General features: G+C 56.3%; 1 protein-coding gene across 1 annotated transcript in view; it reads left to right on the top strand.

Annotated features, from left to right (window-relative positions):
* Positions 1-19,391, top strand: part of PITPNM3 (PITPNM family member 3) — a 99,389-nt gene that overhangs the window by 66,313 nt on the left and 13,685 nt on the right. The window contains exons 5-14 of the mRNA XM_075559591.1: positions 3,620-3,696; positions 3,993-4,228; positions 7,735-7,924; positions 8,468-8,590; positions 9,038-9,222; positions 13,831-14,000; positions 15,201-15,371; positions 16,230-16,427; positions 16,996-17,144; positions 18,138-18,254. Of these exons, the coding sequence (XP_075415706.1) occupies positions 3,620-3,696; positions 3,993-4,228; positions 7,735-7,924; positions 8,468-8,590; positions 9,038-9,222; positions 13,831-14,000; positions 15,201-15,371; positions 16,230-16,427; positions 16,996-17,144; positions 18,138-18,254 (1,616 nt within the window). The remainder of the gene's footprint in view (positions 1-3,619; positions 3,697-3,992; positions 4,229-7,734; positions 7,925-8,467; positions 8,591-9,037; positions 9,223-13,830; positions 14,001-15,200; positions 15,372-16,229; positions 16,428-16,995; positions 17,145-18,137; positions 18,255-19,391) is intronic.

The raw sequence follows: 19,391 nt of genomic DNA, 5'->3' as shown, positions 1-19,391 counted from the left end.
GGTGTCAGATAGCTCTGGCTAAGATTCCCAGGACTGTCTACTCAATAAGAGTGGTGGTAAAGAGCAGCCCTGTCTGGTTCCTGTAAGGAGGGGAATTTTTCCCCAATTTCTTTCCATCAAGTGAGATTCTGGCTGTTGGTTTTGCATACGTGACCTTAATCAGGCTGAGCAATTTCCTTTCTACTAATTTTTTATTGGGTGTTTTTATCAAGAATAGCTGGTGAATTCCATCAGATGCTTTTTCTGCATCCACTGTTATCATCATAGCTTCTTATCCCTTATGTTGTTTATATAGTGAATTACATGGATTATTTTTCTAGTATTCAATAATCCTTGCATATCTGGTAGTAATCCCACTCATTATGATTTAAAATTCTTGTTGCATTCTACCACCTAGAATTTTATTAAAGGTACTGGTGTCTCCCTTCATCACTTTGCCCAGATTATGTATCAGGGTTATCCCTGCTTCGTACGGACTCATTGTTTCTTTACATCTTTGATTTTCTTCACTTTTCCCTCCCCTGGATGAAGAGAGACCAGTAGTTACATCTTAGATGGCTACTCACAAGCTTGTAAGACCTGTGTTAGTCTGGCCAGACTAGAGAAACAAATTCATAGACACTCAGATGTGTATAAAAAAGAGCTTTCTTTATATACAAGAGCAATTGAATATTGATAAAACATCCCAGGCCAGTCCATAAGTCTGATATTAGCCCATATGTCTGATACCAGTCTATAAATTCCTCTTCAGACTCACACAACACATTCAATGACACCAAATACAGGAAGATCACAAGCCAGTGGGCAGAAAGTCTTGTGGATCCAGTGGTGGTGGGAGCATCTCAGTGCTAGCGTGGGTCTCCACATGGCTCCTCCAGCTCCAGGGCTCTGGCTGCATCAGTGTAGCTCCATGTGGCTTGCCAGCAGGAAGAGGAAGCAGAGAGAGTGTGTCCTGCCACCAGGGAGGAAGACAGGAGTTCCCAGGATCCTCAGGAGAAGGCTGTGCCAACACAGAGACCTCATTGGTTGACAGGAGATTATGTAAATCCACAAGTTGACAGGAGATTATGTAACTGCCCCTTTGCAAGTTGACAGGAGATTATGTAACTGCCACAAGACCCCAGTCGCTACTCACTAAAATAGACTATCGAACATTGTCTATGTGGACTGTTACACCAACTGACCTTAGTGTTCCACGAAACTTATGGCCCTGAGCCACCAGGCCCCAGGACTCATTTCCTCAAGGTATTTGGCTCTATGGCTAAGACACTTTCAGGAGCCCTGATAGGTTGGGCCTCTCACCGCAAGGTCAGCAGTTCAAAGCCACAGCTATTGCACAGGAGAAAGACCCAGAGTGGCAGTCTTGGAAACCCACCAGGGCAGTTCTACACTGTCCTATAGGACTGCTGTGAGGCAGCATCCATGTGCTGACAGTGAGCGGCTTTTTATTTTTTAGAAGGAGTTTGCATAACTTTGTCCCAGTATGCTCCACTATGTTCATGGCTATATTGTCAGTTTAGGAAACTATATTTATAGGGTCCTAGCCTCCTTCCCACCTGTGCGCTATTCATTCATAGGCTGTTGTTACTGTTACGGCCGGCGTGTGTACTTAAGAGTATGCGCCTCTGTTGCCTCGAACTCTTGTGCTCTTCTCAGTGCCTCTCTCTGTCCTGACCACCTTGTGTCTACCTCCCCCTCATTGAAGAAGCCTCCGTGGTTTAGTGGGTTACACCTTGAGTTGCTAACCCCCCAACCGGTGGTTGGAACCCAGCAAGTGTTCTGAGTGAGAAAGGGGAGGCTTTCTATTCCCGTGAAGATTTACAGCCTTGGAAACCTACTCTGTCCTATAGGGCCACTATGTATCAGCTCAACGGAATCAACTCCATGGAAGTGAGTTTGCCCCACGCACCCCGTTGTATATGATCCCTCTCTTCGCCTGTCACCCTCGGATGCTGCTTTCTTTCCTTTTCTCACCCCGGGGCCCTCAAGGATGGTTTCCTCCTGTAAGTCAACCTTTGCTGGAGCTTTTGCAACCCGTGCCTCCTCTGTCTTTCTGTGATCGACCAGGGTCACTCAGCACGGTGTCTTCTCCACCAGGAGGCGCGCTCCAGATTCTTCTTCCTTCTTGAATACTGTCAAGTCTTGTGTGTGTGTGTGTGTGTGTGTACATGCACCATAGTTCTCTTAGCCGCCCGTATGTCAGCAGGCACTTGACTTGTGCCCACTTTCTTGGCTGACGTGAGTCGTGCTGCCACGGACATGGGTGTCCGGGCATCTGCAGGACAGGCTGCCTAGTGAGTGAGTGAGTTCCCTGCCCCCGAGGGCAACCAAATGGCTCCCCGCCTAGCTGCGTGGGTCAGTCACACAGAGAACACAGGTGGCTGGCATCCCCGAGAGGAGGGTGCTGATGGAAGGGTCTGCCTCCACCTGGAAGTCCCGTGTCCTGATCTGGCAGCATACGGATTCTAGGTCAGGAGTTGATGGTCTTTTCTGGAAAGGGCCGGGCAGTCAGCACGTCCCCCTGTACCAGCTGTCAAACCTCTGCGACAACGACGCGACTGTCCAGCTAGCATGAGCCGCCACGGACAAGGTGTAAGTGGACAAGCTGACTGTGTTCCCAGGGCAGGGGGTGGGCCAGACGGTTAGCCATCTAAGAGGCAACTACTGGTCTCTCCTCATCCAGAGGAGGAAGAAGTGAAGAAAATCAAAGATGTAAAGAAACAATGAGTCCGCACGAAGCAGGGATAACCCTGATACGTAAGCCGGGCAGAGTGATGAAGGGAGACACCAGGACTTTCAACAAAATTTTAAGCGACAGAGTGCAGCGAAACGTTTTTGAAAATCATAATGGAGTTAATAACATACAGGCAAGGATTATTGAATATTAGAAAAACAATATAATTCACTATATAAACAACATAAGGGATGAGAACCGTGTGATGATAACCTTGGATGTAGAAAAGGCATCTGATGGAATTCACCAGCCATTCTTGATAAAAATATTCAATAAAAAAAAGTAGAAGGGAAATTTCTCAACATAGTTAAGGGTAGGCCTGGGTGCCCATAGGTAAGGGCTTCCTGGAGGAGGCGGCCCCTGAGCCCAAGAAGCTGCAAGAAGCAGGAGAGGGTTTCTGACCATGGCTACCTTCACCCAGAGCTCATGGGGTGGCCCTAAATGCTGCCCTTCCCTCTCTAAGGTGCCCCCCTAAAATCCTGGTCCCCCTGCTCTTCCTGGTCCAGTGCATTCTCTGGCAGCTTCAAAGAGATCATTGGGAACATATCTGGCCCAGCTCTTGTGGTTGTTCACCAAGGGAAGCCTGGTGAGAGTCTCCTCACTGCGGGTGGTAGTAAAAAGCAGACTGCACCATCCCGGGACACCCCTGCTGGCCTCCGTCCGGAACCCGGCCGGCCTTTTCTGTAGGCGGAGGGAGCTACCAGAGTGGTGACTCTGGAGGCTGGGGAAGTCAGCCTCGGCACTTTCGGTCCACCTGTCAGTCCAGGGCTCGCTGCCCAGTCTACCAAGCATGGGGCCAGCAGGGCTCTGGGGAACTCCTGCCCCATTCCTTCCCATCCCCATGGGGTGGGGGCAGACAGCTGATGTCTTCCTGTCCCCTCACAGGAGAGCTGTACCGTGTGTCCCTGAGACGGCAGAGGTTCCCAGCCCAGGGGAGCATTGAGAGCCACGAGGACAGTGAGGTAGGCTGGCTCCCCGGGGTCACCTCAGGATGGTCGGGGGATCCCTGGGCTGGCAGAGAGGTGGCTGAGTTCTCCCCAGCTCCTCTCTTGACTTGCTCGGTCACCTGTCCTCCTCTGCGCCTCAGTCTCCCACAGGAGCCCCTTCCAGCCCCTCCGTCGAAGGGCTCACCCACCTGGCAGCCTGTGTCCCCTCTACAAAGGCACCTGTGGCAGCTGACCACTGTCTCCCCACTTGTGTGTGCCCCTCCCCACTCCTTGCCACTGTCCCTTCTCTCTCTGATGGCTGTCCCTCTCAGGAAGGCTGTGCTCCGCGCTCCTGCAAGACCCACGTCCTCCTGCTGGTGCTGCACGGGGGCAGCATCTTGGACACGGGCTCGGGGGACCCGTCCTGCAAGGCGGCCGACATCCACACCTTCAGCTCTGTGCTGGAGAAGATCACCCGCGCCCACTTCCCTGCTGCACTGGGCCACATCCTCGTCAAGTTCGTCCCCTGCCCTGCCATCTGCTCTGAGGCTTTCTCGCTCATCTCCAAGTGAGTCCACTGTTGGGAGAGGGGGCGCTTAGGTAGAGGGGCGGCCTCTGCGGTGTGTGCCTGCCGAGACCTCTGTGGGCTGCCAGGTCCAGGATGAGTATGGATATCACGGGGAGGCACGACCACTCAAAGGGAAGAACAATTCTCTCTCTCTCTCTCTCTCTCACACACACACACACACACACATACACACATACACACACAAGACATTGAGACAAGACAATTCTCTCTCTCTCACACACACAGGACATTGAGAGAAGACAATTCTCTCTCTCTCTCTCTCTCTCCCTTTCTCTCTCTCTCTCTCTGTCTTTCTCTCTCTCTCTCTCACACACACACACACACACACACACACACACACACACACAGGTCATTGAGACAAGACAATTCTCTCTCTCTCTCACACACAGGACATTGAGAGAAGACAATTCTCTCTCTCTCTCTCTCTCTCTTTCACACACATACACACACACACACACACACATACACACACACACAGGTCATTGAGACAAGACAATTCTCTCCCTCCCTCTCTCTCTCTCTCACACACACAGGACATTGAGAGAAGACAATTCTCTCTCTCTCTCTCTCTCTCCCTTTCTCTCTCTTTCTTTCTCTCTCTCTCTCTCACACACACACACACACACACACACAGGTCATTGAGACAAGACAATTCTCTCTCTCTCTCTCTCACACACCGGACATTGAGAGAAGACAATTCTTTCTGTCTCTCCCTTTCTCTCTCTTTCTCTCTCTCTCTCTCTCTCTCTCTCTCTCTCTCTCTCTCTCTCTCTCTCTCTCTCTCTCTCTCTCTTACACACACACACACACACACACACACACACACACACACACACACCCCACACACACACCCCAGGATATTGAGAGAAGACAATTCCCTCTCTCTCTCTCACACACACACACAGGACATTGAGAGAAGACAATTCACATACACGACATTGAGCAAAGACAACACACACCACTACCACCACCACCACCACCCAGCTCCTCCTCCTCCTCCTACTGCTGCTGGCTCCTCTGGCCCAGCCTTGCTGGCGCTGGCCCACGTGGGCTCAGGCCCACTTCTCCCTGGCTCAGTGGACCCCTGGTTTAGTCAACTCACATAGGGAAACCGAAGCAGTGAGCGGATCAGCACCTCCCTGCCTCACCCAGCGAGTGGAGCCAGGATTCGAACTCCGGCAGTGTGCATGCTGTCTAGGAGCGCCAGGAGGGCTTCCTGGAGGAAGTGACTTGAGGGTGCTTTAGGAGGAGCAGTGCCTGGTGAAGTCTATGGGCTCCAAGGCAGCCTGGGATTGAACCCTGGCTGTGTGACCTTGAGGGAGTTGTTTGCTCCACCCCCCATGGTCTGAAACGGGGCAGTGCTGGCTAAGGGTTATGAGCAAGGATCTGGCCTTGGTGTGAAGTGCTTGGTGCAGCGCAGCAGGGTGGGCGCTCTGATGGGCAGTGCGTGTTGGGAGGCGTGGAGGACGCTCCTCCTCCGCTGGAGGAGCGGGACTGGGTGGGAGTTGCACACTGCCGGGCAGGGAGGCCATGGGGAAGGACCCAGCCTGGCCTGTTCCTGCCTCGCTGTGGGTGGTGGCTGTCAGGGGCCCCTCCAGGCTCTGGGGCCCTTGAAGACTGACCATTTCCACCTGCCCCGGTACAGTGGAATTGCCGGTGCCTCGGGGCGCCCCCACGTGGTGTCAGAGGTGAACTGCGCTCCATCCAGTTTCTGCGGCTGGTTTTCTGCAAGTCGGTTGCCCAGCCTTCCTTCCCAATCACCGCAGCGCAGACTTGATCTGCCTACTCTGTCCAGTTAGTAGCTGATCACTTCAACCACCCATGTCCCTCGGGGATCTGCTCATATGTGCAAATCTCCACCCACCCTCCAAGGGCCCGAGTGCCGGCAGGGTCCAACATCTGTCCACCAGAGGGTGAAGGAAATGGCTGTGACTAGAAGCTGGGAACGCTCTGCATTTAGGGGTGACAGGTGGCAGTGGGCGCCCCCACCCGATGCTCCCCCCACTATCTCATCTCAGGACCTTGAGGCTGCTTCGGGGACAAGCCCCTGCCATCTGAGTGTGGGCAGGGTAGAGTGGGCCCCAGCATGGTGAGGGGTGGGGGTATACCTGTGAAAATGGGAGTCGGGGCTTATGAGTGACTCGGGGGGAAGGGGTGGTGGGCTCCACTGAGGAGGGACAGACGGCCACCCAGAGATCTTATCCTGTGTGAGGGTCTGGGTGTAGCCCAGCAGCCCCCAGTCCTTCTCTGGACTTCCCTCTCCCTGCCTTCTCCAGGAGGGGTTATCTCCTGCCCTGGGGCCAACCACATAGCCCTGTCTCAGATGTTTCTAGGGGACTTGGCAGCTCCCCATCAGAGCAGGGCAAGGGGACCGAAGTGAGCTGGGGAGCCTCTGAGCAGGGGCAGGGGAGCCTGGGAATCTGCATCTCAGATGACAGCTCACGACCTCTGCCAGGCAGGCGTTGCTGATGGCAGCTCCCTCTTTGGATTAATTAGTCAGAGAGTTAATTGTGCTCCATCTCAGGGTGGGGGCCATACTCCAGGCCCCAGGCCCTCTGACCTCCAGGCTGGGTCCCCCAGCCCGGGCCCCAGTCTCCATGAAGATGAATGGCCTTGACCACTTGAGAGGACCGTGGGACCGGAGCTTACCGCTCCCCCCAGGCAGCTCCTGCCAGGACAATTAATCACCCCGTAATCACTGCTGGGAAGGAGTGCTTTCGCAGCTAATTAAAACTTTGCCTCTCTGCAGAGAGGCCTGTTCCCTTTCATTTGTATTCTTTGACGATGACAGTGACTGGTGGGGCGTCCTTGCACGCTGTCAAGACTTGACCACCTGTGGGGGGGTGCCTAGAGCCCTGTCCCCCACAGTGCCACTTCCTGTTGAGGGGCCAGGGAGTTCGGCTGTGGTCACTGCCATCTGGAACTCTCCCTGATACCACAGTAGGGGCTCAGGCTGCTCCAGAGGCTGAAGCTTATCTCAGGTGGGAGGGACATCCTGACAGGAGGGCGGGCAGGGAGGAGGGCCAGCAGGGGCTGGGCAATCCTTAGACACAATAATGGGCCCAGTACTACTCCTCAGTAGCTGTAGTGGGCAGGCTTGAGGGCAGGTTTTCAAAGGACTGGTTTTTTGGAGGTAGACAGCCTATTCTCTGAGGTGCTTTGGGGAAAATGCAAACTACCAGATCAGAGCTGAAGGCTTTCATCCTTTCAACCACCTGGGGACTCTCTCCCCTGGGGAGCATAGGAGAGTCCCAGGGCACTTCCTGGCTTTGTGTACTCTGGGCTGGGCCCAGGGATGGACCTGGCGGGGGTGGTGGTGGGGGACATCATCACCCTTCACCTGTGCTTCCTCTTCTCTGGCTCTGGCGTGGCCTTCCCAAGCAGAGGACCCAGACCTGTGCTCCTGTCTGACCATCCTCAGCCCCAGTCCAAGCCCCACCCACCTGCCTGATCCTGCTGGGCTTACCTTGGATCCTTGTCCACAGCCTGAGTCCCTACACCCACGACGAGGGCGGCCCCAGCAACAGCCAGGACCACGCGCCTCTGGCTGCCCTGCCCCTGCTGGCCATCTCCTCCCCGCAGTACCAGGACGCGGTGGTCACGGTCATTGAGCGTGCCAACCAGGTCTATGGAGAGTTCCTCAAGTCCCCAGACGGAATTGGTTTCAGCGGGCAGGTAGGACAGCCTGGACCCCTGCTGAGAGATGGGTAGGAAGGGTTGGCAGGGCTGGGAGGGTCGGACCCAGGCCACTCTAGAGCAGACTTTAACTTTATTTTAAAGGCAAAAACCACTACTATTGCGTTGATTCCAATTCATAGCAAGCCTGTCAGATAGGGTACAATGGCCTCTCTGGGTTTCTAAGACTATAACTCTTTATGGGGTGTGTGTGTGTGTGTGTGTGTGTGTGTGTGTGTATGTAAGAAAGCTCCCTCTTTCGAGGAGCGGCTGGTGTTTTCAAACTGCTGACCTTGAGGTTAGCAGCCCAGAGCCTTACCATGATGCCAGCTGATGGGGAAACAGGCTGGCCAGGCTTAAGTCAGATCCATCACCTCCTCAGGCTGGACCCTGTCCCCCAGGCTGAGCATACCCCCCCCCCCCCGTGGGCTCTCTCAGCAGCATCCAGGGCTAGGCTATTGCTACAGAGGCGGGAGACCCCTGCCTGGCGGAGGGGAGGGTTCAAAGTGGCCAGTTCTAGCTCAAGCTGTGCCTCCCGCCTAGGTGTGTCTTATCGGGGACTGTGTGGGTGGCCTGCTGGCCTTCGATGCTATCTACTACAGTGCAGGGCCCTCAGGTGACAGCCCCGCCAGCAGCAGCCGGAAGGGGAGCATCAGCAGCACGCAGGTGAGGAGCCCAGGTGGTGGGCCTGGGGCCGGCCAGCATCCTGCTGGGGAAGGAAGCAGGGGCTCTCCTGGGCTTTGCCCTTGCATTTCTGCCATGATGTCTACCCCCCCACATGGGGACCAAGTCACGTATAGAGAGCATGCCTCTGCAGCGCTTCCTGCACCACCACCTTGATGGAAGCAGACTGCCAGGCCTTTCTTCCGCAGCACTGCTGGGGTGGGAGTGGGGGTTCGGACCGCCAGCTCTTAAGTGAGCTGATCGCAATCTGCTCACACCACCCTGGGGTGCAGAAGGTAGCCTTGGACCTCAGACCCCACCGTTAATCGCCCTGGGGTTTCACACTCCTTTTGGACAAGGTCCCAGGGGAAAAGGGTTGGGGGTGGGTGCTCTTTGCATCTGGATGAGGGAGGAGGCAGGGCCTGGAGTCTCACCCCCTTACTCCCCAAGGACACCCCCATCCTGGCGGAGGAGGACTGCAGCCTGACCAGCAGCAAGCGGCTCAGTAAGAGCAACATCGACATCTCCAGCGGTCTGGAGGACCAGGAGCCCAAGAGGCCGTTGCCACGGAAACAGAGCGACTCCTCCACCTATGACTGCGAGGCTATCACCCAGCATCACGCCTTCCTGTCAAGGTAATGTCCTCCTGCCGCCCTCTGCCTGCCTTCCAGCCCAGGGCAGAGAGGACCAGGGGCACAGAATCACTTGGGACCAGTCATCCATCTCAGGTTCCTCCTTCATGGGCATCATATACAAGTGGCCACGGCCACCACGGGCCCCACACTGGCCCTTCCTACACTGAGGCCCGGGCCCCTGCTCTTGGTCATTGCCCCACTCAGGCTTGCAGAAGGACTGGGGACGGGACGAGCCGAGCTCTCGCCCTCTGAGCTTCAGTTTGGCCTTGTGGAAAATGGGCAAAAAATCGCAGGAGGTTTAAAGAATCTGATGAAAATAATTGCTGTGTGGGTGTAATGGTTATGTGTTGGGCTGCTAACTTCAAGGTCTGCTGTTCGAAACCACCAGCTGCTCCTTGGGAGAAAGACGGGACTTTCTACTCCCTTGTGCACCAACCAACAGGGGCAGTTTTTCCTTGTCCCTCAGAGGCACTAGAAGTTGAAATCGACTGGTGGTGGGGTGTGTGTGTGTGGAGTGGGCCATTGGTGAGCTCCCCAGGGGGCATCTTCCCCTGGTTTCTCAGATGAGGAAATCCAGGCCCAAGAGAGTAAAGTGCTTTCCCAGGATCACACGTCAGCCACAGAGAATGAACAGTTGCCACATGGGCGTCCCCGTGTGGCACAGAGCAGAACCGCACTCCACAGGGTTATTTCGGATGGAAGTGCATGTAGCCTGGCCTCTGGGTGGACTCTAGCTGCAGCCTTCACAGCTTGCACCATCCGGGTCGGAATACCGATCTCCAGGCTCCAGGCTCGTCTCTCCGCATGGCCCTTCCTACGCAACACTGTTCCCCGCTGGCTGGCAGGCTCCTCCCCTCCCCTGCACCAACTTGAGCTTCCCCAGAGAGACACAGCAATGCAAGGATCCCAATGGGAAGGTGCTCCTCCCTCCTCCTTCCCTCTCTCCTTAACTCTATCCCCTCCCTCCCGTCCTTGTCCATTCTTATCCCACAATTAATAACACCAGGGCTTTGCAGTGGCCCCTAGCAAGCCTACCGGACAGGGGAGACCTGCCCCTGTGGGTGTCTGAGACGGGAACTCTGTCCCAGAGTCGGAAGCCTCATCTTGCTCCCACAGAGTGGCTGGTGGTTTCGAACTGCTGCCTTTGCCCACTATGCCGCCAGGTCTCCTTTTATCCCCCAGAGGGGCCCGCTTGCTCATTCTTTGGAGTAGTTCCAGTTAGTGCTTTGCCCACATACTTTCAAACACACATAGAAACATATAAACAGCACTCCGAAACCCTGCTGGGGTGACCGTTTCCTCGCCAAACTCCAAACTCTTATTTTTTTAAACTTAAGTTTTACCCATGTTATTGGGAGCTCTTACAGATATCATAACATTCCACAGTTCAGTCGCATCAAGCAGTACAATTGTGGTACACTTGCTACTACAATCAGTTAAAAATTTTTCTTTCTTCCTGAACTCTTTGATTTCAGCTCCCCTTTATCCCTTCCCTGCCCCACCCAACTCCCCCGGAAATCCCGGGAGCCCTGGTTATTATTGTCTCCCTATAATAATTTTTTAGCTAAAAGTTCTTGATGGATACTCTGAAATGAGGGGCCGTGGTGGTTTCATGGCAGAATTCTCGCCTTCCACCTGCGAGTCCCAGTTCAATTCCCGGCCAGGGCACCTCAGGCGAGGCTGCCCACCTGGCTGCCAGTGGAGGTCTGCGGGTCTGTGCTGCTGCCCGGGTTGAGCAGAGCTTCCAGACCTAGTGGATTGGAAGAAAGGCCTGGCGGTCTCTGCTGAAAACGAACCTCAAAAACCCCATGGAGCGCAGTGGTCCAGGCTGCAGCTGATTGCGCGGAGCATCCCATTAGGCGGCATTTTGTTCTATTGGGCAGGGCGTGGGGGTGCCACATGATTGGGGGAGCAATGAGACAGCAGCTTATAACTACCACAACCGATGTTCTGTTAATTAAGGATCGGATGGCCATTAATTTAATCAGCCTCAGTAATGGGGCGCGTGGCCTTCTGCATTCCTTCATCATTAGAAAGAGCACACGTGCCTTGTCAGAGACTCCTCTGTACAGTTCTCCCACCTCACCATTGTCCCGATGTTACAGCCCACGGTTTCAGCCTCGGGAGGAGCTTAATCCTTTTCAATGCCCTCCCCCACCCCTACTTTACCGAGCATGATGTCCTTCTCCACGCACTCTTTCCTGACAACATGTCCAAAGCATGAGACCAAGCCTGCCCATCCTCCTTTCACAAGAGCACCTGCCTGTGCTTCTTCCAAGACGAGTCTGTTGGTTCTCTGGGCGGCCTGTGGCACCTACAATGTCCTCCACCAGAACCAGGATCCACAGGCGTCAATGGCTCCTCTCCCTTAGACCCTGCCCTGCTTTCACATGCAGATGAGGCGGTGGGGCGTACCAACTCTTGTCTGTATTAAGCTTCTTTCATGGAAGCAGATTCCTGCAGGAGGGATTACTGGGTCACCTGCTCTACATATTTAAATCTCTCACTGTTGTGTGAGCCTTCTAAGAAAGCCACTGCTTTCAAGTCAGGCCGGCACTTCTCATTCCTGCTCAAAGGATCCTGTGGGAAAGGGCCAGAGGCCCTGGAAGCTGCTGGTCCAGCACAGCCAGCTTCACCTGGCGGTCCGGACAGATGGAGGCTGCTTTGGCAGTTAAGTAGCTGGCTTGTGTTTAAGGGGCCGCGCTGTACGAGAAATCTGCATCTTCCTACAGCAAGGTCCCCTCCTGGCTGCTCCGATCACGAGAGCAAGAGGGGGTGGGGTGACGGGGTCCCACTTTCCGGCCTCTCAGATGCTCAGTGTCAGAACCAGCCCACTCTCTTGAACCTCAAAACTCCAGCCTCTTAGCCAATTTAAGAGTTCCTTTCTTTGGTGACTCAGTGGTAGGCTTCTTGCCTTCCACGTGGGAGTCTGGGGTTCAATTCCCAGCAGGTGCACCCTAAGTGCAGCCTCCACCTGTCTGCCGGTGGAGGCCTTCATGTGATGCTGCTGCTGGACAGGTCTCAGCAGAGCTTCTAGACTAAGATGGATGAGGAAGAAAGGCCTGGTGATCTACTGCTCAAAATCTGCTCGGAAAACCCCAGGATCCTAGGGGGCACCTGGTGGTGGGGATGACGCAGGAGCGGAGAGTGTTTTGTCCTGTTGTGTGTGTGTGAGCCCCGTGGTGGGGGCTGACGCTGTAGCAGGCTGACAACAACCATGTCAACGATTCATATAGGATGCGGCTCCACGGGCGCTCGCAGGCAGGTTTAGGAGGGGCCTGGTACTCTGTGGGTGCCACTGAGAACCAGCACGGATTCTTTTGGGGGGGTGGCCACTGGGGATGGGAATGATTGGAGCCCCATGGGCACCTTGGGTTTGCCTCTTCCGCTCTTGCTCCTCTGCAGGCTGGAGCAGGGGGCGGGGGGCAAGATGTTGGCACCTGTGCCAGCAGGTTGAGGGAGGAAGCTTACATCGAAGGCCCTCATGCTGCTAGCAGAGCTGGTATTTCCAGATGGGCTGCTCGCTGGCCGCGCTGGGCTTCTCTGAGGCTTCACTGCGTGGGAATTGGAAGTGTGACCGTGTGTTGGGGTCAGAAGCTTAAGTACAGGGTGGTCCTGACCCCCAGGTGTGTGTCCACCAAGGTGGTAGCAAACTGCCAGAGGGCTAAGTCCTGTCTGTAGCCCGTGCTTAGGAAGAAAGTCTTATGTGAATACCCAACCAGACCCACTGCCTTTGAGTCAGATCTGGCACCTAGCAACCCTCCCTACAGGTTCTGAGATGGTCAATCTTTATGGAAGTAGATAGCCTCCTTCTTCTCCTTAGGAGCTGCTGGTGGCTTTGAACCGCCAACCTTTGGTTAGCCGCCCAATGCCTAGGCACCACCAGAGAGATCTAGTGATCTGTGTCTGTCAGAGATTCAAAAGCCCCACCCGAACTTGAGTCGGTTCTGACTCACGGTGACCTTACAGGACAGGGTAGGACTGCCCCCATGGGTTTCTGAGACCGTAACTGATTACAGGAGTAGAAAGTCTCGATTTTCTCCCTCGGGGTGGCTGGTGGCTTCGAACTGTTCACTCTGTAGTTAACAGCCCAATGCACAACCTGTTACACAACCAGGGTTTCCATGGTAATCACAGCTCAAAAAAACCCTACACAGCATGTCTGCTCCCATCCCTTGGGGTGGCTATGAGTTGAAATCAGCCCAGGGACCCCTTGAGTGGCACAAATGGTGAAGCACTTGACTCCTGATGGGAAGGCAGAGGGCGTTAACTTGGAGGCTGGTTGACTCAGCAGCACAGAGGGGCGCTGGGGGTTGGGAGAGGCTCACCGGTTTGGTTTTGGGGTGGATGGCTGTTTTCACGCTGCGAGGGCCGAGTCCAGAGGGTGAACGGCATGATGCTCACCTCTTTGTGGAAACAGCTGGCGCGCCCTGCCGTGTGCAGGTTTGGCCGGAGCTTCCTGGCTGATGCACAGGTGGTCAACAGCACTGCTGAAGGCATCGGGCATGCAGGCTCGGGTTCCCAGCCCGTTCCCAGAGACAGGGATTTGGGGATGGGCACCCCAAAGTCCAACCCAGCGAGCACCCCGCTCCCCTCCTCCCTCCGCAGCATCCACGCCAGTGTGCTGAAGGACGAGGCTCAGCTCCCCGGCTCTGGGGTCCAGCTCCCCGAAGTCAGCCTGGGCCGCTTTGACTTCGATGTGTCCGACTTCTTCCTCTTCGGCTCACCCCTGGGCCTGGTCCTGGCCATGCGGAGGACAGTGCTGCCTGGGCTGGATGGTGGGTGTGCCCCGAGGTACCCGGGGTCACTAGACCAACAGTTCAGGGCCCCCAAACTAGGGGAGTGGGGGGCGAGGTGGTGGCATGCCTGGTGGGGAGTCAAGGAGTTAGGATAGATGGAGAGACAGGGGAAAAGAGGAGAAGAGTTGGGGGTGCAGGGAGAGAGAGGGAGGGAGAGGAGGGACAAGGGGCAGTTCTCCTTGGTGGCACAGAGGTGAGGTGACCCCTGAGGGACTTCACTGCCCGTCCCAGGCCCCGGGCCAATTTGTGACTGCATTCTCAGGTTGCCATGTCCAGTGGGAAGAAAAGCCACCTAAATCCACTCATCCTGCATCCCACCCGTCTCTTCACCCCCGACACCCCGTCCATGTATCTTGGTGTCTTTGCTCCTGCCAAAGCTGCAGGCTCAAATGCCTCCTCCCAGCCCCCTGCGATGTGCAAGGCAGCTTAGCCATGACTCTGGGGGCTGCACCCACATCCGCACTCGGATGGTTTCCTAGCTTGCCTCTTTAAACAAAGCTTCCCGGCAACCCACAACGTGGAGTGGATAAAACGGATGCTGCTGTTTCGGTCAACAGTGACACAGGGGAAGGAGACAGCATCCGTCATACACCCTCCTCCCCTCCCCAGTCTTGGCCCTACTGCTGCCCTCTTGGCTGTTAAGGGGCCTTGGGGCTTCCTGGACCAGGGGAGCAATGCTGCTCAGAGCCCTGGGCTGGAAGGACAGCTGTCGGAGGAGCCAGCCTAGAGGCCTCAGTGGAGCCTCCTAGTGGCAGTCTAGAGAAGTGTTCCGCCGGCACGGGCTGACCACAGCCTCCCGCTCCTGACCAGGACAGAAGCTCTGTGAGGGCCCAACCAAGAGACCCCGGGCCCAGGTTCTCCTAGACTGGGTAGCCGTTACAAGAAAGCGGGAAAAATTGGTTGACCTTTGACCAATTGGAGACAGTGGAGGTGGGTGGAAGAGAGCCGCACTGGGCAAAGGCAACAGACCTGCTTGGGGTTGTGGCAGATGGTCAGAGCAGGTACTGTGGCAAGCAGGCTGGCCCTGCGTGCCAAATTGAACAGAATGGCTTTGAGCGTGCTGGTGGCAGCAGGGAGCCATGGGAAGTTCTTGAGCAGAGGAGTGGACTGCTCATTGCTGGCGTTCCTGGATACCTGCTAGGGCCCCCAAGGAGCAGGTCCTCTGCATCCTCTCCACAGGTTTCCAGGTGCGCCCCGCCTGCAGCCAGGTCTACAGCTTCTTCCACTGCGCAGACCCCTCTGCCTCGCGTCTGGAGCCGCTCCTAGAACCCACGTTCCACCTGGTGCCACCTGTCAGCGTGCCCCGCTACCAGAGGTTCCCGCTGGGGGACGGGCAGACCCTCCTCCTCGGTAGGCCTGCTGGGGTACGGGGCGAGTGTCCTGGGAAGAAGACCGGGCTTGAGCAGGTTCTGTGTGCTCCTGAGGGGTGGGGCCCACCTGTGCTGAGCCCTGTGTCGGCCCCTGGGGGCTGTGTCCCCCACACGTGTCCAGGCAGCATGCCGTACAAACCATCAGCCCCATGGGGAATCCAGGGGTGTGTGCTGATCCTACTCCTGTGTCCAGCCTGAGTGGTCAGGGTTCAGGGCAGGGAGAGGTGGCCTGGAGGGGGGAGAAGCACTTGGACAAGTGCAGAGCACTGGATGATGGGTTCAGGGAGGGAACAGCGGCAGCAAGGGCTGGTGAGCTTAGGAAGGGCCAGCAGGTGCAGTGGGCTGAGCCAGGCATAGACTGGGCAGCCGGGGGCCTGTAAACCAGTCCCTGTGTCACAAGCCCAGGTGGGTAGGTTTCCCCTGAACAAGGGGCTTGCCCTCCTCCCAGGAAGGCCCTCCTCCCAGGGACACCCCTCCCCCACCCCAGCTCTCCCTATTCAGCCCAGGCTTGGCTGGCAGTCCTCTGTGGCTGTGGGAGAAGTGCCATGGAAGAGGCCCCACCCCTGGGGTCCCAGCCACATGCTTTTGGGCTCCAGCTCCCAGGGTGCCTCAATTGAGGGGTGGGGACAATGATGGGGACCCCGACTCGGGCTGACAGAACACAGTGTAGGAGACGTGAATCAGCAGGTTCCTTTGGGTGGCAGAGGCATGGGAGGTGACGGGAGCGGGCCCCCTGTTGGGTGTGGTGAGCAAGCAGGACCAGCCTGGCTCCCCTGAGTGGCCAGCATTCCGCCTGCTCAGGAAGCCCTGGGCTCTGACCTTGAAATCCCCCTTGCAGCTGATGCCCTGCACACCCACAGCTCCCTCTTCCTGGAGGGGAGCTCCCAGGACAGCCCACCTCTTCCGGATGCCCCTGCCTCACCCCACCAGGCCCCGCGGTCCCTGCAGCTGGGGCGCAGGCTGAGTGAGGGCAGTTCCCACAGCAGCGAGAGCTCGGGGTCCTCGGACAGCCTGGCAGCCATGGGTGCCTCCCGCAGTGAGTGAGGCTCTTGGGGACCCTTGGGGGGGTGCTGCTGAGGCAGACCTGCAGGTCAGGGGGTGGCCTGGAGGACATCCGGGCAGCATTCCTGCCTTTAGGGACATTGGGTCTGTAGCTGGAGCCTTGGTGTCCAGCAGAATCCCCACTCTGGCCCCAGGCTGACCTCTGATCTTAGAGAGAAGCCTGGCCTCTGACCCCAAATGAGCTCTCATCTCCGAGCCCTGAACTTTGACCCTGGTCCTAGAGTGAGCTTTGACCCCAAACAGAGCCCTGACCTCTGACATCCCATTCAGATGCAGACTGAGCCCTGGCACCAGCTGAACTTTCAGCTGTCTCTTGGGCCCGGAATTGCTGTTCCCATGGGTCCCACCTTACCCTGGGGGACCTCAGTATGGAATGCCCACCTTTGCTGGGTGTGTGGGTGGCGCACTAGTGGGTAGTGAGACCCTGGAACCTATACCCTGAGTGGCATGTCCCTCACGGTCTGTGTCCTGGGCTTCCACACTGCCTGTCGAGCCCAGGGTCTGGTCCGATCGCTGTCTTCACCTGCCTCTCAAACCCACAGTCACAGCCAAATGGTGGGGCACCAAGCGGATCGACTACGTCCTGTACTGCCCCGATGTCCTCACCGCCTTCCCCACGGTGGCCCTGCCCCACCTCTTCCACGCCAGCTACTGGGAGTCCACGGACGTGGTGGCCTTCATCCTGAGACAGGTACAGACGCCCGCCTTGGGATTCCGTGTCCAGAGCAGGGGTGGACCTGGCCAGGCGGGCAGTGACGCGAAGACTGCGTGCTTTATAAGAACATACATGGACTGCTGGTGGCCAATGGCGTGTTCCCTCCGGAACATGCAATAGAAATCACGTCGGAGGCGGGACCCACGCTGCGACACAGAGAGGGCAGCCCTGCGCTCCCTCGGGCTCTGTGGTTCCATCAACAGAAAGACCCAGAGGTCAGGGTGGACGGGGAGCCAGATGAGGGACTGCTTCCAAGGCAAGGGATAGGGGTGGGGCTCAGCTGATTGGTCTGCTGTTGTCTATTCTGACTCACGGCGCCCACAGGTGTTACGGAGTGACACTGCTGCACGGTAGCAGATCACCAGGCCTTGTCTAGCATGGTGGTGCTGCCGTGTGCGGTTTGGGTCACTAGCTGAGCGCAGACCCTTTGTGCTATTCTGGGAGCTTACTATGGGCCTAGGAGAGTTGGTCATTTTGTTTTAGATGTGTGACGTCTCACCATAGTTGGATGCCACAGGGAAGGGTCCAGCAGGGAGGGACTAGGGGGTGATGCTTGAGATTGGGGGAGGAGAGCAATATCTTGACCAGGTCAGACAACTGGCTGAGTCTCCTCCAGAGCTCCGAGTCTCCCCCTGGACTCTGGGTCTCCCCCTGGGCTCTGAGTCTCCCCCCTGGGCTCTGAGTTTCTCCCTGAGCTCTGGGTCTCCCCCTGGGTTTCCGCAGGAGCCACCAGGTAGGCCAGTCCCTGGCACAGCAGAGAGGAAGAGATGGGACATGGGTAGGAAGTTGCCTGGCTTGGGCATAGAACACAGAGGTGTGCCCAGGATACAGTGTGGGTCTGAGCAGGGCTGTTTGGGGGCCATGGCTCTGGAGCCCCAGACTGGAGTAAGAGAGGCCCAGAGGAGGTCATAAGCTGACCATCCCTAGTCCCCTGAGAGGGTTGACCAGCTCCTGTGGGTCCCTCTCCAGGTGATGCGCTATGAGAGTGTGAACGTCCAGGAGAGCACCGGCCTGGACCCCGCGGCCCTGAGCCCCACCAACCCCCGGGAGAAGTGGCTTCGCAAGAGAACCCAGGTCAAACTGCGGGTATGTGTGGCTGGGGGTGGTGGTGTGGTGGTGGGGGTAGTGGAGTGGTAGGGCTGCAGAGAGCCAGGGGAGGTTTGGAGAATAGGAGTTGGAGTAGGCAGGGAGCATTGGCCCCTGCTGAGCCGGAAAGAAGCGCCAGCAGTGGTGAGTGACAGGCAGGCAGCAGGGCTGCAAGGGGAACTCGGACCAGGCTTTGACATCCCCCTCCCCACCCCCTGAGCTCAGGATTCAGACCTGCCCCTGAGAGTTTCAGCAGAGCTCTGCTTTAAGGAGATGGAGGGCCTGTCACGGGGTCTGGTGCTTTGTTTTATTCTGGGTGAAATACACAAGCGTATTCACCGACTGATGACAGGACTCTGTCCCAATGATCAGTTGTAAGTTGGGCTTAATGTAAGTTACTCTCTTCCCCTTAGTCATCACGATCATTTCTTTTCATGATCAGTCTCTCTAGAAATCTGAACTGGATTTCTCTTTGGAGTTGGAAACATTACATGTAAACTTACCCAAACCCAAGCCAACTGCTATCTAGTCAGTCCCACAGCAACTCTGTTGGACAGGGTAGAAATACTTCCAAGGGTTTCCAAGACTGTGAAGCAGCGCTTCTCAATCTGTGGGTTGTGACCCCTTTGGGGGGTCAAACGACCCTTTCACAGAGGTCGCCCGACTCATAACAGTAGCTAAATTACAGTTATGAAGTCGCAATGAAAATAATGCTATGGTTGGGGAGGGGTCACCACCACATGAGGAACTGTATGAAAGGATCACGGCAGAAGGAAGGTTGAGAACTACTGTAAAGCTTTACAGGTGCAGACAGCCTTGTCTCCCTTCCTTGCACAGAGCACCTGGTTGGTTGAACACGCCGACACTGGGTGGACAGTCCAGTACTTAACCAACGCTGCCTCCAGGGCTCCTGAGATGACCTCATAGATGTATTGTGATGAGTTGTTGTTAGACGCTGTCCAGTTTGTGCTCACTCATAGTAATACCTGCACCACAGACGCCAACCCTGCCCAGTCCTGGGCCACCGTTCACGATTGCTCTTCTGTCGAGCCCATTGGTTCAATCCCTGTGTCCGTCCATCGCAGCCTAGGTCTTCCTCTGTTTGCTACCCCTTTATTTTATCAAGCATGACAGCCT

Source organism: Tenrec ecaudatus, chromosome 10 (assembly GCF_050624435.1).
Source record: "Tenrec ecaudatus isolate mTenEca1 chromosome 10, mTenEca1.hap1, whole genome shotgun sequence".
NCBI classification, from domain to species: Eukaryota; Metazoa; Chordata; class Mammalia; order Afrosoricida; family Tenrecidae; genus Tenrec; species Tenrec ecaudatus.
The sequence above is the reverse complement of the archived record's forward strand: the minus strand, read 5'-3'. Positions and strand labels throughout refer to the sequence as shown.